The sequence below is a fragment of the Coregonus clupeaformis genome, chromosome 16, assembly GCF_020615455.1.
Source record: "Coregonus clupeaformis isolate EN_2021a chromosome 16, ASM2061545v1, whole genome shotgun sequence".
Taxonomy (NCBI): domain Eukaryota; kingdom Metazoa; phylum Chordata; class Actinopteri; order Salmoniformes; family Salmonidae; genus Coregonus; species Coregonus clupeaformis.
The window spans coordinates 1854319-1879867 of NC_059207.1; the positions used below are offsets into that span (position 1 = coordinate 1854319).

General features: G+C 46.8%; 1 protein-coding gene and 12 non-coding genes across 13 annotated transcripts; 10 read left to right on the top strand and 3 right to left on the bottom strand.

Moving 5' to 3' along the window:
- Nucleotides 1-213: 213 nt before the first annotated feature.
- trnan-guu lies at nucleotides 214-287 on the top strand. The gene has a single exon. It is a non-coding gene; the product is annotated as a tRNA-Asn (tRNA).
- A 791-nt stretch (nucleotides 288-1078) lies between these two features.
- On the top strand, nucleotides 1079-1152 carry trnan-guu. Its single transcript has one exon. It is a non-coding gene; the product is annotated as a tRNA-Asn (tRNA).
- A 100-nt stretch (nucleotides 1153-1252) lies between these two features.
- Nucleotides 1253-1326, top strand: trnan-guu. Its single transcript has one exon. It is a non-coding gene; the product is annotated as a tRNA-Asn (tRNA).
- Nucleotides 1327-2119: 793 nt separating this feature from the next.
- trnan-guu lies at nucleotides 2120-2193 on the top strand. The gene has a single exon. It is a non-coding gene; the product is annotated as a tRNA-Asn (tRNA).
- A 101-nt stretch (nucleotides 2194-2294) lies between these two features.
- Nucleotides 2295-2368, top strand: trnan-guu. Its single transcript has one exon. It is a non-coding gene; the product is annotated as a tRNA-Asn (tRNA).
- A 793-nt stretch (nucleotides 2369-3161) lies between these two features.
- On the top strand, nucleotides 3162-3235 carry trnan-guu. Its single transcript has one exon. It is a non-coding gene; the product is annotated as a tRNA-Asn (tRNA).
- A 101-nt stretch (nucleotides 3236-3336) lies between these two features.
- On the top strand, nucleotides 3337-3410 carry trnan-guu. Its single transcript has one exon. It is a non-coding gene; the product is annotated as a tRNA-Asn (tRNA).
- Nucleotides 3411-4197: 787 nt separating this feature from the next.
- trnan-guu lies at nucleotides 4198-4271 on the top strand. The gene has a single exon. It is a non-coding gene; the product is annotated as a tRNA-Asn (tRNA).
- Nucleotides 4272-5219: 948 nt separating this feature from the next.
- On the top strand, nucleotides 5220-5293 carry trnan-guu. The gene has a single exon. It is a non-coding gene; the product is annotated as a tRNA-Asn (tRNA).
- A 101-nt stretch (nucleotides 5294-5394) lies between these two features.
- Nucleotides 5395-5468, top strand: trnan-guu. The gene has a single exon. It is a non-coding gene; the product is annotated as a tRNA-Asn (tRNA).
- A 6112-nt stretch (nucleotides 5469-11580) lies between these two features.
- trnad-guc lies at nucleotides 11581-11652 on the bottom strand. Its single transcript has one exon. It is a non-coding gene; the product is annotated as a tRNA-Asp (tRNA).
- A 7945-nt stretch (nucleotides 11653-19597) lies between these two features.
- Nucleotides 19598-24989, bottom strand: LOC121572626 (non-lysosomal glucosylceramidase). Its single transcript, XM_045225834.1, is given in 4 exon segments — nucleotides 19598-19969; nucleotides 20485-20591; nucleotides 21158-21309; nucleotides 24944-24989. Coding segments are annotated over 4 exon segments (603 nt in total). The 3' UTR covers nucleotides 19598-19671.
- Nucleotides 20895-20967, bottom strand: trnav-aac. The gene has a single exon. It is a non-coding gene; the product is annotated as a tRNA-Val (tRNA).
- Nucleotides 24990-25549: the final 560 nt, after the last annotated feature.

Consider the following 25549-nt stretch of genomic DNA (forward strand, 5'->3'; position numbering starts at 1 on the left):
AATAAGATCGCAAATGGTTAGGTTCACTGACACAGCAAGTCTCTGTGGCGCAACTGGTTAGCTCATTAGACTGTTAATCTAAAGGTTGGTGGTTCGAGCTCACCCAGGGTCGAGATTTTTCCGTTTGCAGTGCTCCTCGATGTGAAGCGTCCGACTGAACATGTCATGAACTTTCCTGTGACTTTGGCCTGCTTATGGTCAAGCATAACACAAGTCTCTGTGGCGCAATTGGTTAGCGCGTTAGACTGTTAATCTAAAGGTTGGTGGTTCGAGCCCACCCAGGGATGACATCTTCTATTGATATGGAAAGATCTTTCTGGACTTTCAGTAAGCATGCTTTTGACCTTCTGTGATTCCTATTTTCAGACGTGATTGGTGGGTTGTTGAACATGAAAGATGACAAGTTACTATACCTACTGTAAAAATGGGGGTCAATTGTCTGTCATCTTCTGTTACTCAATATCTTGACAATTCTGTGGTCTCCAAGGAACATATCATTTATTCGTATTAATCCGGCTAGTATGACAATGTCATTTATGTCAATCTGGCATGAAGATCCTCATCATTTACATTTATGTCTTTAATGACCACAACATTTATCAATATGAATACAGCTATAAGAACATCGTTAGTGTGGAGGAATTATTTGGAGGTAAATGTTGAGATAGTGTGTGTGTGTGTGTGTATGTGTACCTATACGCCATGAAAGTGACTCACCATTACATCATATTTCCATGGTCAGTCCCCTAATATTTTGTATGGGCTTGGCGATTACATATTACATTCACGAAAACACAGTCGTTTAAGATATATATTAAATGATATTCATGATTGTGGATAAATGCACTTCTGCCAGATACCTTTTATGACATTTTGCGATGAAGACCATTGCTCTACATTTTTGCCCATTGAAGACCATTCAAAAGCTTACAAAAGTTAGAAAACTACATTACTACTTCCTTGAAAATGCTGCGTCACTTTCATTGCAAGTAGATACAACCATTGGAACAAAGTTTTGTTGTGTTTAAAACTCCATGTAGAATAAGATCGCAAATGGTTAGGTTCACTGACACAGCAAGTCTCTGTGGCGCAACTGGTTAGCGCATTAGACTGTTAATCTAAAGGTTGGTGGTTCGAGCTCACCCAGGGACGAGATTTTTCCGTTGCAGTGCTCCTCGATGTGAAGCGTCGGACTGAACATGTCATGAACTTTCCTGTAACTTTGGCCTGCTTATGGTCAAGCATACCACAAGTCTCTGTGGCGCAATTGGTTAGCGCGTTAGACTGTTAATCTAAAGGTTGGTGGTTCGAGCCCACCCAGGGACGACATCTTCTATTGATATGGAAAGATCTTTCTGGACTTTCAGTAAGCATGCTTTTGACCTTCTGTGATTCCTATTTTCAGACGTGATTGGTGGGTTGTTGAACATGAAAGATGACAAGTTACTATACCTACTGGAAAAATGGGGGTCAATTGTCTGTCATCTTCTGTTACTCAATATCTTGACCATTCTGTGGTCTTCAAGGAACATATCATTTATTAATATTAATCCGGCTAGTATGACAATGTCATTTATGTTAATCTGGCATGAAGAACCTCATAATTTACATGTATGTCTTTAATGACCACAACATTTATCAATATGAATACAGCTATAAGAACATCGTTAGTGTGGAGGAATTATTTGGAGGTAAATGTTGAGATAGTGTGTGTGTGTGTGTGTATGTGTACCTATACGCCATGAAAGTGACTCACCATTACATCCTATTTCCATGGTCAGTCCCCTAATATTTTGTATGGGCTTGGCGATTACATATTACATTCACGAAAACGCAGTCGTTTAAGATATATATTAAATGATATTCATGATTGTGGATAAATGCACTTCTGCCAGATACCTTTTTATGACATTTTGCGATGAAGACCATTGCGCTACATTTTTGCCCATTGAAGACCATTCAAAAAGCTTACAAAAGTTAGAAAACTACATTACTACTTCCTTGAAAATGCTGCGTCACTTTCATTGCAAGTAGATACAACCATTGGAACAAAGTTTTGTTGTGTTTAAAACTCCATGTAGAATACGATCGCAAATGGTTAGGTTCACTGACACAGCAAGTCTCTGTGGCGCAACTGGTTAGCTCATTAGACTGTTAATCTAAAGGTTGGTGGTTCGAGCTCACCCAGGGATGAGATTTTTCCGTTTGCAGTGCTCCTCGATGTGAAGCGTCCGACTGAACATGTCATGAACTTTCCTGTGACTTTGGCCTGCTTATGGTCAAGCATAACACAAGTCTCTGTGGCGCAATTGGTTAGCGCGTTAGACTGTTAATCTAAAGGTTGGTGGTTCGAGCCCACCCAGGGACGACATCTTCTATTGATATGGAAAGATCTTTCTGGACTTTCAGTAAGCATGCTTTTGACCTTCTGTGATTCCTATTTTCAGACGTGATTGGTGGGTTGTTGAACATGAAAGATGACAAGTTACTATACCTACTGTAAAAATGGGGGTCAATTGTCTGTCATCTTCTGTTACTCAATATCTTGACCATTCTGTGGTCTTCAAGGAACATATCATTTATTAATATTAATCCGGCTAGTATGACAATGTCATTTATGTTAATCTGGCATGAAGAACCTCATAATTTACATGTATGTCTTTAATGACCACAACATTTATCAATATGAATACAGCTATAAGAACATCGTTAGTGTGGAGGAATTATTTGGAGGTAAATGTTGAGATAGTGTGTGTGTGTGTGTGTATGTGTACCTATACGCCATGAAAGTGACTCACCATTACATCATACTTCCATGGTCAGTCCCCTAATATTTTGTATGGGCTTGGCGATTATATATTACATTCACGAAAATGCAGTCGTTTAAGATATATATTTAATGATATTCATGATTGTGGATAAATGTACTTCTGCCAGATACCTTTTTATGACATTTTGCGATGAAGACCATTGCTCTACATTTTTGCCCATTGAAGACCATTCAAAAAGCTTACAAAAGTTAGAAAACTACATTACTACTTCCTTGAAAATGCTGCGTCACTTTCATTGCAAGTAGATACAACCATTGGAACAAAGTTTTGTTGTGTTTAAAACTCCATGTAGAATAAGATCGCAAATGGTTAGGTTCACTGACACAGCAAGTCTCTGTGGCGCAACTGGTTAGCTCATTAGACTGTTAATCTAAAGGTTGGTGGTTCGAGCTCACCCAGGGATGAGATTTTTCCGTTTGCAGTGCTCCTCGATGTGAAGCGTCCGACTGAACATGTCATGAACTTTCCTGTAACTTTGGACTGCTTATGGTCAAGCATACCACACGTCTCTGTGGCGCAATTGATTAGCGCGTTAGACTGTTAATCTAAAGGTTGGTGGTTCGAGCCCACACAGGGACGACATCTTCTATTGATATGGAAAGACCTTCCTGGACTTTCAGTAAGCATGCTTTTGACCTTCTGTGATTCCTATTTTCAGACGTGATTGGTGGGTTGTTGAACATGAAAGATGACAAGTTACTATACCTACTGGAAAAATGGGGGTCAATTGTCTGTCATCTTCTGTTACTCAATATCTTGACCATTCTGTGGTCTCCAAGGAACATATCATTTATTCGTAATAATCCGGCTAGTATGACAATGTCATTTATGTCAATCTGGCATGAAGATCCTCATCATTTACATTTATGTCTTTAATGACCACAACATTTATCAATATGAATACAGCTATAATAACATTGTTAGTGTGGAGGACTTATTTGGAGGTAAATGTTGATACAGTGTGTGTGTGTATGTGTACCTATACGCCATGAAAGTGACTCACCATTACATCCTATTTCCATGGTCAGTCCCCTAATATTTTGTATGGGCTTGGCGATTACATATTACATTCACGAAAACGCAGTCGTTTAAGATATATATTAAATGATATTCATGATTGTGGATAAATGCACTTCTGCCAGATACCTTTTTATGACATTTTGCGATGAAGACCATTGCTCTACATTTTTGCCCATTGAAGACCATTCAAAAAGCTTACAAAAGTTAGAAAACTACATTACTACTTCCTTGAAAATGCTGCGTCACTTTCATTGCAAGTAGATACAACCATTGGAACAAAGTTTTGTTGTGTTTAAAACTCCATGTAGAATAAGATCGCAAATGGTTAGGTTCACTGACACAGCAAGTCTCTGTGGCGCAACAGGTTAGCGCGTTAGACTGTTAATCTAAAGGTTGGTGGTTCGAGCCCACCCAGGGACGACATCTTCTATTGATATGGAAAGACCTTCCTGGACTTTCAGTAAGCATGCTTTTGACCTTCTGTGATTCCTATTTTCAGACGTGATTGGTGGGTTGTTGAACATGAAAGATGACAAGTTACTATACCTACTGGAAAAATGGGGGTCAATTGTCTGTCATCTTCTGTTACTCAATATCTTGACCATTGTGGTCCTCTGTAGCTCAGCCGGTAGAGCACGGGGCTTGTAACGCCAAGGTAGTGGGTTCGATCCCCGGGACCACCCATACACAAAAATGTATGCACGCATGACTGTAAGTCGCTTTGGATAAAAGAGTCTGCTAAATGGCATATTATGTTTTTATTCTGTGGTCTCCAAGGAACATATCATATATTCGTATTAATCCGGCTAGTATGACAATGTCATTTATGTCAATCTGGCATGAAGATCCTCATCATTTACATTTATGTCTTTAATGACCACAACATTTATCAATATGAATACAGCTATAAGAAAATCGTTAGTGTGGAGGAATTATTTGGAGGAAAATGTTGAGATAGTGTGTGTGTGTGTGTATGTGTACCTATACGCCATCAAAGTGACTCACCATTACATCATACTTCCATGGTCAGTCCCCTAATATTTTGTATGGGCTTGGCGATTATATATTACATTCACGAAAATGCAGTCGTTTAAGATATATATTTAATGATATTCATGATTGTGGATAAATGTACTTCTGCCAGATACCTTTTTATGACATTTTGCGATGAAGACCATTGCGCTACATTTTTGCCCATTGAAGACCAATCAAAAAGCTTACAAAAGTTAGAAAACTACATTACTACTTCCTTGAAAATGCTGCGTCACTTTCATTGCAAGTAGATACAACCATTTGAACAAAGTGTTGTTGTGTTTAAAACTCCATGTAGAATAAGATCGCAGATGGTTAGGTTCACTGACACAGCAAGTCTCTGTGGCGCAACTGGTTTGCGTGTTAGACTGTTCATCTAAAGGTTGGTGGTTCGAGCCCACCCAGGGAAGAGATTTTTCCGTTTGCAGTGCTCCTCGATGTGTAGCGTCTGAATGAACATGTCATGAGCTTTCCTGTGACTTTGGCCTGCTTATGGTCAAGCATATCACAAGTCTCTGTGGAGCAATTGGTTAGCGCGTTAGACTGTTAATCTAAAGGTTGGTGGTTCGAGCCCACCCAGGGATGACATCTTCTCACTTCTATTGATATGGAAAGACCTTCCTGGACTTTCAGTAAGCATGCTTTTGACCTTCTGTGCTCCTCGATGTGAAAGCCTTCTTACTGAACATGTCATGAGCTTCTCTGTGACTTTGGCCTGCTGATGGTCAATACTACCACAAGTCTCTGTGGTGCAATTGGTTAGTGCGTTATACTGTTAATCTAAAGGTTGGTGGTTCGAGCCCACCCAAGGACGACAGCTTCTCACTTCTATTGATGTTTTAGATAGACCTTCCTGGACTTGCAGTAAGCATGCTTTTGACCTTCTGTGATTCCTATTTTCAGATGTTATTGGTGGGTTGTTGAACATGAAAGATGACAAGTTACTATACCTACTGGAAAAATGGCGGGCAATTGTCTGTCATTTACATTTACATTTACGTCATTTAGCAGACGCTCTTATCCAGAGCGACTTACAAATAGGTACATTCACCGTATAGCCAGTGGGACAAACACTTTACAAATTATTTAAAAAAAAAAAAATGGGGGGTAGAAGGATTACTTTATCCTATCCCAGGTATTCCTTAAAGAGGTGGGGTTTCAAATGTCTCCGGAAGGTGGTGAGTGACTCCGCTGTCCTGGCGTCGTGAGGGAGCTTGTTCCACCATTGGGGTGCCAGAGCAGCGAACAGTTTTGACTGGGCTGAGCGGGAACTATGCTTCCGCAGAGGAAGGGGAGCCAGCAGGCCAGAGGTGGATGAACGCAATGCCCTCGTTTGGGTGTAGGGACTGATCAGAGCCTGAAGCTACGGAGGTGCCGTTCCCCTCACAGCTCCATAGGCAAGCACCATGGTCTTGTAACAGATGCGAGCTTCAACTGGAAGCCAGTGGAGTGTGCGGAGGAGCGGGGTGACGTGAGAGAACTTGGGAAGGTTGAACACCAGACGGGCTGCGGCATTCTGGATGAGTTGTAGGGGTTTAATGGCACAGGCAGGGAGCCCAGCCAACAGCGAGTTGCAGTAATCCAGACGGGAGATGACAAGTGCCTGGATTAGGACCTGTGCCGCTTCCTGTGTAAGGCAGGGTCGTACTCTCCGAATGTTGTAGAGCATGAACCTACAGGATCGGGTCACCGCCTTGATGTTAGCGGAGAACGACAGGGTGTTGTCCAGGGTCACGCTGAGGCTCTTCGCACTCTGGGAGGAGGACACAACGGAGTTGTCAACCGTGATGGCGAGATCATGGAACGGGCAGTCCTTCCCCGGGAGGAAGAGCAGCTCCGTCTTGCCAAGGTTCAGCTTGAGGTGGTGATCCGTCATCCATACTGATATGTCTGCCAGACATGCAGAGATGCGATTCGCCACCTGGTTATCAGAAGGGGGAAAGGAGAAGATTAGTTGTGTATCGTCAGCGTAGCAATGATAGGAGAGGCCATGTGAGGATATGACAGAGCCAAGTGACTTGGTGTATAGCGAGAATAGGAGAGGGCCTAGAACTGAGCCCTGGGGGACACCAGTGGTGAGAGCACGTGGTGCGGAGACAGCTTCTCGCCACGCCACTTGGTAGGAGCGACCGGTCAGGTAGGACGCAATCCAAGAGTGAGCCGCGCCGGAGATGCCCAGCTCGGAGAGGGTGGAGAGGAGGATCTGATGGTTCACAGTATCAAAGGCAGCAGACAGGTCTAGAAGGACAAGAGCAGAGGAGAGAGAGTTAGCTTTAGCAGTGCGGAGAGCCTCCGTGACACAGAGAAGAGCAGTCTCAGTTGAATGACCAGTCTTGAAACCTGACTGGTTTGGATCAAGAAGGTCATTCTGAGAGAGATAGCAAGAGAGTTGGCTAAAGACGGCACGCTCAATCGTTTTGGAAAAAAAAGAAAGAAGGGATACTGGTCTGTAGTTGTTGACATCAGAGGGATCGAGTGTTGGTTTTTTGAGAAGGGGTGCAACTCTCGCTCTCTTGAAGACGGAAGGGACATAGCCAGCGGTCAAGGATGAGTTGATCAGCGAGGTGAGGTAGGGGAGAAGGTCACTGGAGATGGTCTGGAGAAGAGAGGAGGGGATAGGGTCAAGCGGGCAGGTTGTTGGGCGGCCTGCAGTCACAAGTCGCAAGATTTTATCTGGAGAGAGAGGGGAGAAAGAAGTCAAAGCATAGGGTAGGGCAGTGTGAGCAGGACCAGCAGTGTCATTTGACTTAACAAACGAGGATCGGATGTTGTCAACCTTCTTTTCAAAGTGGTTGATGAAGTCATCCACAGAGAGGGGGGGGGGGAGGATTCAGCAGGGAGGAGAATGTGGCAAAGAGCTTTCTAGGGTTAGAGGCAGATGCTTGGAATTTAGAGTGGTAGAAAGTGGTCTTAGCAGCAGAAAACAGATGAAGAAAATGTAGAGGAGGGAGTGAAAAGATGCCAGGTCCGCAGGGAGTCTAGTTTTCTTCCATTTCCGCTCAGCTGCCTGGAGCTCTGTTCTGTGAGCTCGCAATGAGTCATCAAGCCACGGAGCTGGAGGGGAGGACCGAGCCGGCCGGGAGGATAGGGGACATTGAGAGTCAAAGGATGCAGAAAGGGAGGAGAGGAGGGTTGAGGAGGCAGAATCAGGAGATTGGAGGGAGAAGGATTGAGCAGAGGGAAGAGATGATAGGATGGAAGAGGAGAGAGTAGCGGGAGAGAGAGAGCGAAGGTTGCGGCGGCGCATTACCATCTGTGTAGGGGCAGAGTGAGTAGTGTTAGAGGAGAGCGAGAAAAGGATACAAAGTAGTGGTCGGAGACATGGAGGGGAGTTGCAGTGAGATTAGTAGAAGAACAGCATCTAGTAAAGATGAGGTCAAGCGTATTGCCTGCCTTGTGAGTAGGGGGGGACGGTGAGAAGATATATATTAAATGATATTCATGATTGTGGATAAATGTACTTCTGCCAGATACCTTTTTATGACATTTTGCGATGAAGACCATTGCGCTACATTTTTGCCCATTGAAGACCATTCAAAAAGCTTACAAAAGTTAGAAAACTACAGTTACTGGACTTCTAAAGCTTGGTGGTTCAAGCTCACCCATGGATGAGATTTTTCAGTTTGTAGTGCTCTGTGACGTGAATGCGCCTTCCTGGACTTGTTGTGAGCTTCCCTATGACTTTGACCTGCTGAGGGTCAATGCCAACAGTGGTCTCTGTGGTGCAATTTGTTAGCGCGTTAGACTGTTCATTTAAAGGTTAGTGGTTTGAGCCCACCAAGTTACAAGATGTTTCAGTTTATAGTGCTCTGTGATGTGAACCAACCCTTCTGGACTAGTATTATTTCTTTATACTCCCTGACGAAGGTCATGCAGCCAAAAACGCGTCTGATTTAAAAAATATATATTGTTTCTATTGAACATGCCATACTAATAAAGGCATTTTAATTAATTATATGAAGAGTGCCTTGGTTCTCCTTTCTTTTCCTTCTGGACTTCTATTGAGCTTCCCTGTGACTTTGGCCTGCTGAGGGTCAATACAAGCACAAGTCTCTGTGGCGCAGTAGGTTAGACTTTTGACCTAAATGTTGGTTGTTTGAGCCCTGTGGGACGAGATTTTTCAGTTTGTAGCGCTTTGTGATGCGAACAGACCCTCCTGGACATGTAGTGACCTTCCCTGTGACTTTGGCCTGCTGAGGGTCATTGCTTACCTGGTTGGCCCTGTTCCGGGGCATCGTTGGACGGGGCCACAGTGTCCCCCGACCCACCCTGTCTCAGCCTCCAGTATCTATGCTGCAATAGTCTATGTCTGGCTTGGGTCAGTCTGTTATATCTGGTGTAATTCTCCTGTCTTATCTGGTGTCCTGTGTGAATTTAAGTATGCTCCCTCTAATTCTCTCTCTCCCTCCCCTCCCGGAGGACCTGAGCCTTAGGACTTTGCCTCAGGACTACCTGGCCTGATGACTCCTGGCTGTCCTCAGTCCACCTAGTCGTGCTTCTGCTCCAGTTTAAACTGTTCTGCCTGCGGCTACGGAACCCTGACCTGTTCACCGGACGTGCTACCATGTCCCAGACCTGCTGTTTTCCTCTCTCTCTCTCTCTCTCTCTCTCTCTCTCTCTCTCTCTCTCTCTCTCTCTCTCTCTCTCACTCTCTCAACCTCTCTCTCTCTCTCACTCTCTCAACCTCTCTCTCTCTCTCTCGCTCTCTCTCGACCTCTGAATGCTCGGCTATGAAAAGCCAACTGACACTTACTCCTGAGGTGCTGACCTGTTTCACCCTCTACAACCACTGTGATTATTATTTGACCTTGCTGGTCATCTATGAACATTTGAACATCTTGAAGAACAATCTGGCCTTAATGGCCATGTGCTCTTATAATCTCCACCCAGCACAGACAGAAGAGGATTGATTCCACTGTAGGTTTCTTCCTAGGTTCCTGCCTTTCTAGGGAGTTTTTCCTAGCCACCGGTGCTTCTACATCTGCATTGCTTGCTGTTTGGGGTTTTAGGCTGGGTTTCTGTATAAGCACTTTGTGACATATGCTGATGTAAAAAGGGCTTTATAAATACATTTGATTGATTGATTGATTGACCAAACATACCGCTCTCTGAAGAAGGAATCATTTCAGGTCTATTCATAACAGTTCTATCTGCAACTTTCGACAACGGTTGCCTACCGAACGTGGCCCTGGCGCTGCTCCTGACTCCTTCTGTCCTGGTACCCCCTCTGAACCTGTCCCAGCAACTCAGTCTCTGTGGCGCAATCAGCTACTTTCAACAACAGTTAACCTACTAAACTTGGCCCTGGTTCTGGTCCTGACTCTCCTTCTGTCCTGGTTCTCCCTCTATCTCAGTAGATGGTGTGGTGGTGGTGGTCTTGGGGGCTTGGTCAGTAGGTATGGTGGTGGTGGTGGTCTTGGGGGCTTGGTCAGTAGGTATGGTGGTGATGGTGGTCTTGGGGCCCTGGCCAGTAGGTATGGTGGTGATGGTGGTCTTGGGGCCCTGGCCAGTAGGTATGGTGGTGATGGTGGTCTTGGGGCCCTGGCCAGTAGGTATGGTGGTAATGGTGGTCTTGGGGCCCTGGCCAGTAGGTATGGTGGTGATGGTGGTCCGAGGGGCTTGGCCAGTAGGTATGGTGGTGGTCCGGGGGCCTGGTCCCGTGGTGGTGAGGTGTACAGGGCCAGCTGCATGGCCCAGATGCTGAGAGGCCTCATGTAGGCCAGGGAGCGGTAGATACCCTTCTCACAGTAGGCCTCAGGGGACTGGAAGGCCATGCCCAGATGCTCCCACACGGTCCGGTAGCAGCCCTCTGCCGTACGTAGACCCTCCTCCAGCATACCCTGACACAGAGCGAGAGAGAGAGAGAGAGAGAGAGAGGGGTGAGATATTGGGATTGATTTATTAATTGGTCAGTTGTCTGGATATTTTGGTTTGAAATGTGGAAGATGAGAGAGGATAGTAAGTCATATAACATTAAAACATTTGTACCGTTTGTTGAATTTACTCAAATGACTGTACAAAATGTGTCACTCAATGTTTTCACACACACACACACTCACCTCATGGATCATAGTAGCGGCCAGTCCGTACACCACCCCGATCCATACCTCTTCTGACTGGACACTGGAGCGGTCAGGCACCCCAACTGGCCTCATACCGTTGACCGCACCCATCTGACCCCCAGCAAAACTCATTACATTCAGGTCAAACACAGACTTCAGTGCACTGCAAATCTTCTCTTTAGGAAAGGCCTTAGGAGGGGGTTAGAACAGTAGTGCTTTGTTTAGTTTGATTCAAAGTGTGATCAGAATGCTTTGTTGAGTCTGGAAGTCATTCTTAATAATAATAATTACAATATAACATTGTATTTTAAGCTCTTTTTAAGACAACCAAATTGACTTTACATAGTCACCGAGATAATCAGCAAGCTCAAAAAGCAATAAGCAATAATATAAGCATTACTAGACCAGCGGAGGTTAAAATAGAAGTCTGATCAGGGGCAAGATGTTCCTCTGTTTGTCCAGTATGTGGCGCTGTTTAGTCAACACTTTTCTGCTGTCGTAATTGTAGTACTGGCCTGAGAGACCAAGATAGAAATAAGTACAGAAAAATATAGAGGGGTAAAGTCAAAATCTGAATGGACTTTTATTATGATGCTTATCTCACAAACAGAAATATAAAATAAATAAAAATTGATCTCCCCGTCGGGGAATTGAACCCCGGTCTCCCGCGTGACAGGCGGGGATACTGACCACTATACTAACGAGGACTTAAATCTAAAAGGAAGTCCTACCGTCATATATTTGGCACAGAACCCACACTAAATCTAAAAGGAAGTCCTACCGTCATATATTTGCCACAGAACCCACACTTTATGTGGAACTGGTTGATAATAAACATTTTATGCTTTTCCATTTGTATTCCATAGTACTGAGCGATTAATGCTTTTTGAGGTCGGTTCGGTTTCGGTTAGATTATTTCAAATAATAATCACGGTTTTCGATGTCGATTGTTTTTTGATATTCAATGCACTATGCATTATGAGGGTTGAGTTCACATAATAAAACTATTAATAAAAGTCCCTTAATGGTATTGACTGCTTATCACTTATTAACCATCAGTTATTCACATTACTTTACTTTAATCAAATATTTGTTTCATTTGATGACTTTATTATTTAATTTCAAATAATCTCATCTCTATAGTATGAAAAATGTATGCACTCACTAACTGTAAATCGCTCTGGATAAGAGCGTCTGCTAAATGACCAAAATATAAATGTAAATGTATAGAGCTGCTGCCTACACTGTCTGACAAAATCACTATTTTTGTAGTTCTTCAATGTAAATAATGCATACTTTTATGACTAACTAATTTAGATAATGTATTGTAGCGACCCGCACAGACAGTAGTGATGGGTCATGCGCACAAGCATCGGCTCTGAGAGCCGGCTCTTTGTAGTGAATCAGAAGAGCCGGCTCGCATCGAGTGAGAGCCGGCTCCCAGTTTTTTGCCCATTCGCTGCTTAGGTTTCACTTTCACAGAGGTCTGTTATGATTGGCCAGCATGGCGACCAGCATGCGGCATTCACGTGAGAATTAAGGATGTGTAAACAGAGAGGGGGCGGGGCAGACACACCACTTGACTCCACTGCAAGTGAAGAGAGAGACAGAGCGGACTGAGGAGCGTGTGTGCGTCTTGCATTGTCGTGTCGTTTAACTATGAGTGACACTAGAAAGCGAAGCAGCATCTGGCTGCAGTTTAAAGATATTGGGAACAAGAAAGCAGAGTGCCTTCACTGCAAAACGAAGGTCACTATAAGAGCAGGTTCCACCACAAACCTGCATAGACATACAAGAACTGTCCATCCTACAGTGCAGTTAGAGGAGAGAGGGCAAGCCAGCTCACCATCTACTGATCCTGGTGTGTCTCATACCAGAACAACAGCTGCTGTAACGTCTACTGCCATCCCCATGCGTGCAAGTATAACCTCTCCTACTGCAACTGATGTGATGGAGGGGAGACTATGTATTGTTGCCACATCAGTTCCTTCTGAGAGAATCTTCTCCAAAACAGGGCAGATACTCACGGAGAGGCGAAATCGTATCAGGCCTATCAGCCCATCCAAGCTGAGGCATCTGATCTTCCTGAATGCCAACCTGCCCTGAGGACTAATGCTGTTTGCTGGAGTTTGGTTCTGGTTTTGATTCTGTTCTGTGGATTTGTTTGAAGTTTATTGTTAATTTGTGCAATAAAAAAGTTTAATTGAAATAAACAAATGTAAGAGTGGTTTTGTCACAGAATAAATGCACAGAATTAGGCATTATAAGGTCTCTCATAAAAACACTGAAAGCAAAAGGGTTTTCAACACATAAACCATGATTTTTTTTCAAAGTTAAGGTAAAATATAGGCTACAAAAGATCCTAAATAAAGAGCCGTTCGGGAGTCGAAAGAGCCGGCTCTTCTTTGGGAGCCGAGTCAAAAGAGCCGGCTCTCAGAAAAGAGCCGAACTTCCCATCATTAACAGACAGCTGTGTGTTATGTGTTAGGCTAGTAGATGGTTGTGTTGTACCTACCAGTACCCAGTGTTCGCGGGGTCCGACATGTCAATCAACCTGCTATCTGCCAATCACGGGAATGCCTGGAATGTTCTGATGCCGGGCATCCTGGCGGTTGGCGGAGTGGCGTGGAGGGGGGGTTGGGCAGGGGGATGGAGCATTGGAAGTTAAGACCAGGTTTAGCCTTTGTTCTCTCTCTTTACATCTGGGCTTCACAAGAGAAGGTCACGATTGGCTTGTGGGTTATCTTTCATTTATTTGGCGTGGGCTACGGCCAAACAGTAGCCTGTGTAAAGTTGGTTTAATAAACCGTCCATTCGTAAACTCAATCCTCTGTCTGGACCTCTGTCTGGACAGTTGTTCTTTTGTGATCTAGTCAGGTCATTACATTGGTGTCAGAAGTAAAAACGTTGATAAAAGTTAGCCAGCTAGCTGGCTGACTTCTGTGGCTAGCTACCGTAGGTGAGAACAGGGGTTGAAGATGCTTCGAGGGAATCCGAAAGTGAAGGTGGAGGTAGGGGACGATTATGGCCAAGGAGGTGCGTGTGCATGGACGTCGGGGGTTCTGGCTGAGGAGATCGCCAGGGCATCGGAGCCCAGAGGCCGCTTGAGGGAGGACGTTAGAGTGATGGCGGCTGAAGCGGGCATGAGTGCTTCGTCGACTGTGTTTCGCGCGGATTCTGGTGGGCGGACCGAAGGGGTGACGTCGACGCGGCGGGACGAGGAATCTGGGGCTCAGGATGTAAACAAACATGGCGGCGCCCAGTTCCCGGCTGCGTCCGGATCCGTTAAGACCCCGAAGTATTCCGGTAAGGCGGATTGGGAAGCTTTTCATGCTCAGTTTGAACTGTTAGCTCATTTTAGGGGGTGGTCGGATGAAGATTGGGCACTGCAGTTGGCTTTATGCCTCACGGATGAAGCTCTGGCCTTTTTGATATTGATTAGCCCCGAGGACAAACGTGATTATGGTGCTTTAGTGGGAGCACTGAGGAGGCGCTATGGACAGTGTGTACAGCCCGGGCTACTGCGCTCCGAACTGAGTAATAGACGCAGGCAGCCTGGAGAGCCTCTACGGGTGCTAGCTAATGACATTGAGAGCCTCTCTCGGCGGGCATATGCTCACATGCCCCCCTCCGTGCAGAGCGAACTAGCACGGGACCAGTTCATACAGGCGCTCTCTCCTACGGAGCTGCGCATACAGACCCAGCTGGCTCATCCTGAGTCATTGCAGGTAGCCTTGGAGATGGCTTTGGAGAGGGAGCTGGTGTGGGCTGGGGCTTCAGCTGGGGCTTTGGTGGGGGTGCAGGGAGACAGACCCTCTGTGCGAGCTGGGGGCAGAGCAGCCCGGAGCCGGAAAAGCCTGCATGGGTGGCTGAAATGACAGAACTCATTCGTGCTGTGTCGCTACAGGCGGCACGAAACACACGCCCTGGTCCCAGGGTCTGCTGGGGTTGTGGCCAGCCAGGCCATCTGCGCCGAGATTGCCCCATGTCCCCCAGAGCTCAGGGAAACGGCTCGGGGTCCGCATAGACCGGGTAGTGCGGACCCCTGGCTTTCTATCCCAACCACCATCTTCTTCAGGAGGAGCCCACCGGCACAGACGGGGAAGCAAGGCTCCACTTCCCCAGAAGCAGACGAGGGCAAGCGGATGGAGCCTGTTGTTGTGGTGGGCCGGACCTGTGTTGGGGACTTTTGTCATGTCCCTGTCACTGTGGAGGGGGTGCCCTGCTCCGCCCTGGTGGACACTGGGTCCACAGTAACCCTGGTGAGGCCAGATATTGTGCCAGGTTGGACTCAGTGTGAGCCTACAACTGTGCAGCTCCGCACAGTCACAGGTGAGCTGGCACCCATGAAAGGGAAGGGAATAATGACTCTGACAGTAGGGGGCAGGACTGTGCGTCATCCTGTGTGGGTGGCGGCTGTGCAGGACCCTTGTATCCTGGGGTTGGACTTTCTTAGGAGCACAGGCTGCCAGTTAGACCTAAATAGGGGCACACTGAGCTTCCAGGGAGGGCCAGAGGTCACCATGGCCCCTGATGTCGCATTCACTCAACCCAACAAACCCTTTACTCCAACAGTTAAAGCAGCAGAGACTCATGGCTGCCCCCCCTCCCCCACATCTGGGTGTGACTTTCCCCTGTCACCTAAGGCGTTGCGTTACATTCCCCCAGCTACCTCCACGACACAGTCCTCTGTGAGCCCGGGCCGCGCCCCCCCAGCCCAGCTACCCCAGATGGGAGGGGAGAGGACACTGTCTGCAGTGAGGGAGATATGGGGGAGGAACTGTGTTGGTCTTGACCCCGAGCAGCAGGAACGGTTGAGGCAGTTGCTGTTTGAATTCAGAGACAGCTTTGCGCTGAGTGAGGAAGAGGTGGGTCAGACTCATCTGGTGCAGCATGAGATCGACACAGGTAATGCTCCACCTATCAAGATGCGTCCCCGCCGTATCCCGCTGGCACGCCAGGAGGCGGCAGACAAGGCTGTGTTGGAGATGCAGCGGGCAGACTTCATTGAGCCCTCAGACAGCCCCTGGGCGGCGCCAGTCGTCATGGTTCCGAAGAAGGGGGGCAAGCTGAGGTTCTGTGCGGACTACAGGCGGCTGAATGAGGTAACCAGGAAGGACTCATACCCCATACCACGTATCGATGAGTCGCTGGACCTGGTTAGGGGGTCCTCCTGGTTCTCCTCACTAGACCTCCACAGTGGCTACTGGCAGGTGCCCCTCTCCCCAGAGGCCAGAGCCAAAACTGCGTTCTTCACTAACAGAGGACACTGGCAGTTCAAGGTCCTGTGCTTTGGCCTGTGCAACGCTCCAGCTACTTTTGAGCGTTTGATGGACAGGGTGCTGGATGGCATCCCCCGACAGCAGTGTCTGGTATACCTCGATGACATCCTGGCCCATGGCAGCTCCTTCCAGTCAGCCCTGGGGGCGCTACGGTGTGTGCTGGAGAGGGTGGCTGCCGCAGGTCTGAAGCTCCACCCCGAGAAGTGCCACTTCATGAGGAGAGAGGTGTCCTTCTTGGGCCACCGAGTGGGGAAGGAGGGGATCAGCACCATGGAGGACAAGGTAGCGGCTGTCAGAGACTGGCCCACCCCCACCGACCAGCGTCAGCTGAAGAGCTTCCTGGGCCTGGCCTCGTACTACAGGAGGTTTGTACGGGGCTTCTCAAGCGTTGCTGCTCCACTGAACCGCCTGCTGCCGAAGGACAAGGCTTTCACTTGGACAGTGGAGTGTGAGGAGGCGTTCAACACCCTCAAACGTGCACTGATCGAGGCCCCCGTGCTCGCCCCCCCTGACCTCACATTGCCCTTTATCCTGGACAAAGACGCGAGCAATGTGGGCATGGGTGGGGTGCTGGCCCAGGTGGGGCCAGAGGGGGATAGAGCGGTGGCGTACTTCAGCAAAACATTTGACAAACATGAGCGCCGTTACTGTGTCACCCGGCGGGAGCTCTTGGCTGTTGTGGCTTCCGTCAAACACTTCAAGTACTACCTGGGTGGTCTGCCCTTTACTGTAAGGACTGACCACTCTGCTCTCCAGTGGCTCATGTCTTTCAGAGAGCCAGAGGGGCAGGTGGCACGCTGGTTGGAGGAGCTTCAGCCGTATGACTTCACGGTGGTGCACAGGGCAGGGGCACGCCACTCCAACGCCGACGCCATGTCCCGTCAGCCCTGTACTGCAGACGGCTGCCGCCACTGTGAACGGAGAGAGGGACGGGAGAGAGAGCTGTGTGCAGAGGAGGGGGTCTGTGCCACAGTGTGTCGGGCGAGCGGGCCTGTCTGCTGTGAGCTGCAGACTGTCGACGTGGCTGAATGGGGGCAGCAGCAGGGACGGGACACAGACCTACAGCCAGTGCTACAGTGGGTAGAGGCGCAGGTGAGGCCACCATGGGAAGAGGTGACAGCGCTCTCACTCGCGACCAAAGGGTTGTGGTCAAAGTTTGAGCGACTGCGGCTGGCTGATGGCGTGTTACAGCGGGCATGGAAGGAGTCAGCTACGGGGGAGGAGAGGTGGCAGGTGGTGGTCCCAAAAGCATTGTGGGAGGCTGTGCTCCAGAGTACTCATGGGGGGTGGGGACTGGACACTTTGGGGTCACAAAAACACTGCGCCGCCTCCGTCAGGGCTTTTACTGGGGGCAGCACAAGAGGGATGTGGAAGACTTTTGCCGCCGCTGTGACAACTGCACAGCGAGAAAGGGCCCCCAGGCCGCTCTCATGCTCAGCTCCAACAGTTCCCAGTGGGGGCTCCCATGGAGAGGGTGGGAGTGGATGTAGTTGGGCCGTTCCCCACCACAGACAGTGGAAACCGCTGGGTGCTCACGGCCATGGACTATTTCACAAAATGGCCCGAGGCCTATGCTCTGCCTGACCAGGAGGCAGAGACCATCGTCGACGCCCTGACAGCGGGGATGTTCAGCAGGTTTGGAGCTGCAGAGTCCATCCACAGCGACCAAGGCAGAAACTTTGAGTCCCGTGTGTTCGCCACCATGTGTGAGAGGCTGGGTATGCACAAGACCCGCACTACTCCTCTCCATCCTCAAAGTGATGGCCTTGTGGAGCGCTTCAACAAAACGCTTGGACAGCAGCTGGCCATCGTCTCTTCCAAACACCAGCGTGACTGGGACAAGCACCTGCCTATGGTCCTCATGGCATGCCACTCCGCTGTCCAAGACTCCATCTCCTGCACGCCTGCCCTCCTCATGCTGGGGGAGAGATCCGTACCCCTGCGGAGATGGCGTTTGGTCGGCCCCTGGATAGCCCTCATGTTTCCCCGGGGCCGGAGTATGCCCGGAGACTCCAGGACCGCCTGGAGACAGCCCACACCTTCGCCAGAGAGCAGCTGCTGAATGCAGATGTGAGGCAGAAGAGGAACTATGACGTGCACACCCGGGGAAGGCACTTTGTGGCTGGGGAGCTGGTCTGGGTCTACAGCCCGCTAAGGAAAAAAGGCAGATGCCCCAAGTTGGACAGTCACTGGGTGGGGACCCTGCAGTGTCCTGGAGAGGGTAGGGGAGGTTGTTTACCGGGTGCAGCTTCCTCCCAGGGGGGAGAAAGGTGACACTGCACCGGGACAGGTTAGCCCCATATAGAGGGGCCTCTTCTCCCCAAACCCCAGGAACCCCCCATAATTCCCCTCTCTGGCAATGACATTCTCCAGGCACCCACCCCCAGGTGCCGCAGACAAGGCTCCAGACAGCCCACTCCCCCTGTGTCACCGCGTGGTTCCCCAGAGCCACGGACTGTATTACCCGCTCCCGCTTCCTTGTCCCCCATGTCCTTGCCTTCATCCCCTGGTTCCCAGAGGGGCACTCTGCGGCCATCACAGCCACGCAGGCAAAGGAGACCTCCGGGTCGCTTCAGAGACTTTGTTTGTTCCCTCGGGGACGAGGGACTTTGTGGTGGGGGGGGCTGTGTAGCGACCCGCACAGACAGCTGTGTGTTATGTGTTAGGCTAGTAGATGGTTGTGTTGTACCTACCAGTACCCAGTGTTCGCGGGGTCCGACATGTCAATCAACCTGCTATCTGCCAATCACGGGAATGCCTGGAATGTTCTGATGCCGGGCATCCTGGCGGTTGGCGGAGTGGCGTGGAGGGGGGTTGGGCAGGGGGATGGAGCATTGGAAGTTAAGACCAGGTTTAGCCTTTGTTCTCTCTCTTTACGTCTGGGCTTCACAAGAGAAGGTCACGATTGGCTTGTGGGTTATCTTTCATTTATTTGGCGTGGGCTACAGCCAAACAGTAGCCTGTGTAAAGTTGGTTTAATAAACCGTCCATTCGTAAACTCAATCCTCTGTCTGGACAGTTGTTCTTTTGTGATCTAGTCAGGTCATTACAGTATTTTCAGGATCGAAAAGTAACTGCTTTCTATCCCTCTTGATCGCTGTTTGTCTGCTCTGCACAGACTAGACAAATTTAAAAGGCGCGCAATGGATTATTGTAGTTCATTACCACGTTTTCTGCACTAAACTACGTTGAATATTGGCCTGTTGGAAACTACAACTCCCTACTACATCACACAGTTCAGGCTTGATCTAATTTATCTCTACAGAAACTGCACATCGAGCTCACAGAAAAAAACCTAATGAAATGGAATTCAAATAATTGAACCGAAGTCAGTCAATTAGTTGTTTAAAAACCAAAAAATAACCGACATTTCAGTTAATCGTTCAGCGCTAGTATTCCAGAAGCTCAGTTGCTAGTTTTTGAATTTTTGCTTGAGTTCAAACTCTATGCTATATAAACACATAACATCACAATAATCAATGTTTTAGCCAACTGAATTGAATAAGAATGTGTAACACAAAGCAAAACAAGTTTTTTCCGCATTAGTCCCCATTCATTACTGAATGTGTGCCCCCTGCTGGCAGAAATAAGGTACTGCCTGTTCCATAGCAACTTGTCGAAGGCAGCGCTCCCTCCGCCTAATATGTCTCTGAATCTCTGGAAGGCAGCCTCATTGTCCACCAGCCTTGCCATTTTACACTTCACACACACGGAGGCTAGCCACAGACCCCCACAGTACGCACTGAGAGAGAGAGGGGGAGAGAGAGGGAGAGAGCGAGAGAGCAGATTATCATTCCTATAATCTAAAACTAAAATGGTGTGAGAGAAATCTTGAAATTACAGAGACTGAAACTCTTTTGACTTCTGATACATTGTATAAGTCACTAGACAATGCATGCAGTATAATTCCTTGAAAAGGGACACAAGGTGTGGTCGGAAACAGGAAGTTTAATTATTTTTATGTGCCCTTAGAACAAAGTCTCACTACCCTGAAGTGGGTCAGAAAAGCGAAAAAAATTAAAACGGTCAAATCTGACTTCCTCTTTTTCTGTTCTCCACTACAGTGGGAAAGAACCTCTACTGACAGATGAATCCGTCCCTATTTCCCTGTTCCCTCTCTCTCTCTTTCTCTCTCTCCCTCCCTCTCCCTCTCTCTCTCTTAATGTTATGTTACACTACCATTAGCTAGTTCTCTCTCTCACTCTTTTCCTGCCTGTCTCTCTCCCTTTCTCTTTTTCTCCCTCTCTCAGCTCTCACCTGGGTCCTGTTACGGTCCATCCGTCGTATGTCTGGTCAGCGTAGCCAGAGTTGTCGATCAGACCGTCTCGGTCCGTATAAAACTTCATCTCCGACTCCATTACAACCTGAAGGGGATACAATTACATTTGAAAGAAATGTATAAAATAATGAAATACTTTTAATTGTTATTATAAATTACTTTTATTAAATACATTTGCCAAAATTATATATTTAGTCTTGTCTGTATAGAAATCAATTATATAATTCAAAATCCTACTCCTGAGAGCATAATTTAGGCACAAATAAATTAATAGCTGTGGATAGAGAGTTCTATTTCATAATTGCATGCCATAACTGCTCTGCTGCATTACTTGAACGCTTAAGTACTGTGTATGAAAACAGAGTTATTATTGCCCACAAAAAAATACTGTTTCCGCCCGGTCTCGAACCGGGGACCTTTCGCGTGTTAGGCGAACGTGATAACCACTACACTACGGAAACCAGTTGCATGTCCCACCTGTCTATACAGTCTTATTGTTGTAACTAATCCTATGTCAGCGCCCCTATTTTTAAATTTTAAGTCCTACCTGGCAGATTGGCTACATGTCCTGCATGTACTGTCTGTCCTGGGTCAGGTGGAAGCCCTGCTCTACTATATATTATAGTTATATTATATTATTATCAGCGGTACCTTGCAGATGGGTCACATGTCCTGGAGGTACTGTGTGTCCTGGATCAGGTGACAGTCTCTGTAGACCTTCAGGACAAACTTCAGGTTCAGGTCCTTCCAATCGGCCGTGTCGTGGATCAGGTAGGCGTTGACATGCTGCCATGGCTCGTGATCTAGAGGTCACAACAGACTCACTCATTGGGTGAAATTTTCAAAGTGCAAAACGCACTCACATTTTCGTGCCTCTGACTTCAATGTACAGTAACAGTCAAAAGTTTGGACACACCTACTCATTTAAGGGTTTTTCTTTATTTTTACTATTTTCTACATTGTAGAATAATAGTGAAGACATCAAAACTATGAAATAACACATATGGAATCATGTAGTAACCAAAAACGTTAAACAAATCAAAATATATGTTATATTTGAGCAACCCTTTGCCTTGATGACAGCTTTGCACACTCTTGACATTCTCTCAACCAGGAATGTATTTCAAATAACAGGTGTGCCTTGTTAAAAGTTAATTTGTGGAATTTTTTTCCTTCTTAATGCGTTTGATCCAATCAGTTGTGTTGTGACAAGGTAGGGGTGGTATACAGAAGATGGCCCTATTTGCTAAAAGACCAAGTCCGTATTATGGCAAGAACAGCTCAAATAAGCAAAAACAAATGACAGTCCATCATTACTTCAAGACATGAAGGTCAGTCAATCCGGAAAATGTCAAGAACTTTGAAAGTTTCTTCAAGTGCAGTCGCAAAAACCATCAAGCGCTATGATGAAACTGGCTCTCATGAGGACCGCCACAGGAAAGGAAGACCCAGGGATACCTCTGCTGCAGAGAATAAGTTCATTAGAGTTAACTGCACCTCAGATTACAGCCCAAATAAATGCTTCACCGAGATCAAGTAACAGACACATCTCAACATCAACTGTTCAGAGGAGACTGCATGAATCAGGCCTTCATGGTCAAATTGCTTCAAGGAAACTACTACTAAAGGACACCAATAAGACCAATGAGACTTGCTTGGGCCAAGAAACACGAGCAATGGACATTAGACCGGTGGAAATCTGTCCTTTGGTCTGATGAGTCCAAATTTGAGATTTTTGGTTCCAACCGCCATGTCTTTGTGAGACGCAGGTACCTGCGTCCTCGAGGTCATGAGGGACTTCGTCCTTAACCTTTACGGGAGAATATCTGCCACTTGTCAGATGGAGTCTTTCTGTTGGGTCACACAAAACCACACAGCCAGCTGAAAGTAAATACACAAATAGTGACACACACACACACACACACACACACACACACACACACACACACACATTAAAACAAACACACACATACCAGGACGGGAGAGAGCTACCACACAAACACACACACACATGTAAACGCATGTGTAACAGTTGTTAAAGTACTTTGTGAATTTCACCAGGTTCATATATTAATATAGCATGGTGATTTGTTATTATGCATGCCTGCATCCTGGGAATAGGGGAGTGTGTACTTACGTTTTGCCCTGCGTGCTCGTGCTCAAATAATTTTGATGCAGTATTAGAGGTAGGCGTGCTTTTTCTGTCCTCTTCAGAAAAGTTTGATTCCTTTAAGCACAAAGTCATACACACAGTGTTTTGTTCATGAATAATGTTGTATATTTAGAGTTTACTCATAAGTGGATGTTATTGTTAAGATGCAATTGTAATTGTACTTTTTAGGTTGATATTAACATTCTGAATTCAACATGTGGTTACTAGCTAGCTAAGGTATTATATGTGCGAATGATGGCTAGCTCCTCGACTGATCCCAGTCCTTTGTATTGTGCGTCTATGTTGTAGAAAAAGGCGACAATGGGCAGAACATATTTGTGCTCTACAAATGTTTTGTCTTTTCTTTTGGATGCAGGTATGTGATTTTATCTATGTAAAATGTATGTTATGTGTTGATACATTATAAGGAGAGGCTGTACTCATTTTTGTATTCTATAAATAATTATGATGCGCTATGAGAGAAAGAGGCGACAATGGGCAGAACATATTTGTGCTCTACAAATGTTTAGTCTTTTCTTTTGGATGGAGAGAGAATTCTGATTCATTAAAACAGCCTGATCTCTGAAGTCCACGTATATAGTCTCAATCACACACAACGCAGAGCTACAGCGGTGCCTTCTAGACCCGGATTCATCGTTGATCGACGTCAGCTCAATCACGGCGGCGCTGCTGCTCTAGAGACTCTGTTTACATCATTAAGGTACTCCTGCCGCCTTGTGGCAAAAAGCGGATCTGCAGTCTATATTCTCTCCTGTTTATTTTTTTTCTGAAAACGATGTATTGAGAGTGCTGTTTATAGTTAACTAATATAGAAGTGTGTTCATCAACAGAAATTTTAACATAACATTAGTGGTTTAGTGACATGGCATCTTATAATGGTGATGATGAACCCAAATTCACTGCTGGGATGGGGAGGTTTTTCTCATACCCTGATCAAACCCATGTAAAGCGTGTAGGTGCAGTAGGTTCCCCCATGTTTTGCGCCACAAAAAATACTGATGAAAGCTACTGTTAATCAAAATGTCCCTGTAGATGGTTTAGCTGAGCTGGTCACTCAGCTAGCCCAGGAAGTAGGGAGCTCCTTTAGGGAGGAAATGCAGAGTGGCAGGTCCAGCACTCATGAGCCACCAGTAAGCACAGAGAAGATAAGTGATCATCACTCAGAGTCAGCAGGATATGTAGACCTCAGTAAAATGAAGTTCATCATGCAATCAGACGTGAAGGAACCTCCTACATTTAGTGGAGATGGTATAGACAAATGCTCCATTCATGAATGGGAGGAGTTGATGAGAATATACTTGAGGAGGAAGGGATGTCCTGTTGGGGAACAATCGGATGAGATGATTAGTGGATTGCCGTAGATGCCGCTGACGAGGGTCTTAAGAGACAAGGTAAGAAGATTGACAGCTCCAACTCAGATGTCGTCATGATGTTTGTAACATACTGCCCTGACCTCAAACTGGCAGCATTATTCCAATACAAGTCTGCTGAGAAATGGACTGCGAGTGAAGTACAGGAGAGAATCTATGAACATGAACGCCGCAGAAAGGCCACCATGTGTCATTCTACCGCAGTATCCTCAAAGCAAGTAACAGTACATCCCCAGACAACTCAGTTTGAAGGCGGGGCCAATGCTGGTGCGTGCAGTGACACTTCTCTCACATCAAGCCCCAAACAAGATGGGCAGAGTGCAAGTATCGAGAGGGTCATTCACCTTCCTGAACGTACCTTAGAGAAGAGCATACCAGCAGTTATGGTTTCACAGACACAGGCCAGGGCGCCATTTTTCTCCACCCAGCCATTCAGGCGTAGGGAATGCAGGGTTTGTGGCTCAACAGATCACTCAACTTTGATGCACTGTAAACATGAGAACCTGTGCTTCTGGTGCTTTTCCCCAGATCATTGGAAGTCAAATTGTCCAAAACAGGGGGAACGCTATGCCAATCCCGGCGGAGAGAGACGCCCAACACAGCAGCAGAGAAACCCACCACAGCAGCAACCGTTAAACTGACACGCCCACAGGTGAAGGGGGAAATGTTGGTTTTCAACTGTCTACCCCCTAGAAAGAAACTGATGATCTTGAGAAAACACATGAGATTTTGTGCTCTGATGCAAAAGAAAGAAGGGACAATTGTTATGTTATGTTCACAAGAGGTTGAGACTTTTTCAGATTTGTTTTACACTTCTTTGTCTGTACATGGGAAAGTGCAGCTTAAGGGCATGCTTGACACTGGGTCTATGACATGTACATTGAGTGAACATACTGAGCAGAGACTTTTGGAAGCAGGTGCCCTTCCTCAGCAATATCATCCTCCTAAAGAGTTAGTGTTAGTGGGTTGTGGGGGGAAGAATGCCTCACCAAAGTGTTTCTATGACTTGGAGATGCAAATCTATAGGATTGATGTTAAAGTGCCCACCCTAGTTGTTCCTGGACAGCGTGATGATCTTATCCTGGGATCGAATGTCATTAAGCATCTATTGCATGAGATGAAGGGCACTGACGAATACTGGAAGCTAGTCAACAACATGGATGGCCAGACTCACTCACCAGAGGGTAAGCAGTTTCTGCAGATGATGACAAGTGTCACAAGATGGAAGGGACAGCAAGTTGAATAAAGTGGGTTGAGTCTATTCCTTGAAACATTGAACCGCTGTGGTTCACAACAATTCTGATTTCTAAAGGTGGAAGTTGGGAGAGTTTTTGTTCGGGTGGTTCAGTGAAACAATTATAGTTTCTGAGGTGGAAGTTTTGGTGAGGGAGGCCCTGCTCTCTCCTCTCCCAGATGTTTAGTTCATTTCATTCCGATCTCCTCTGCATTATTGTAGCCATTTGCTACAGCCTGTCAACTATGCCTCTGCCTATCCCTGTT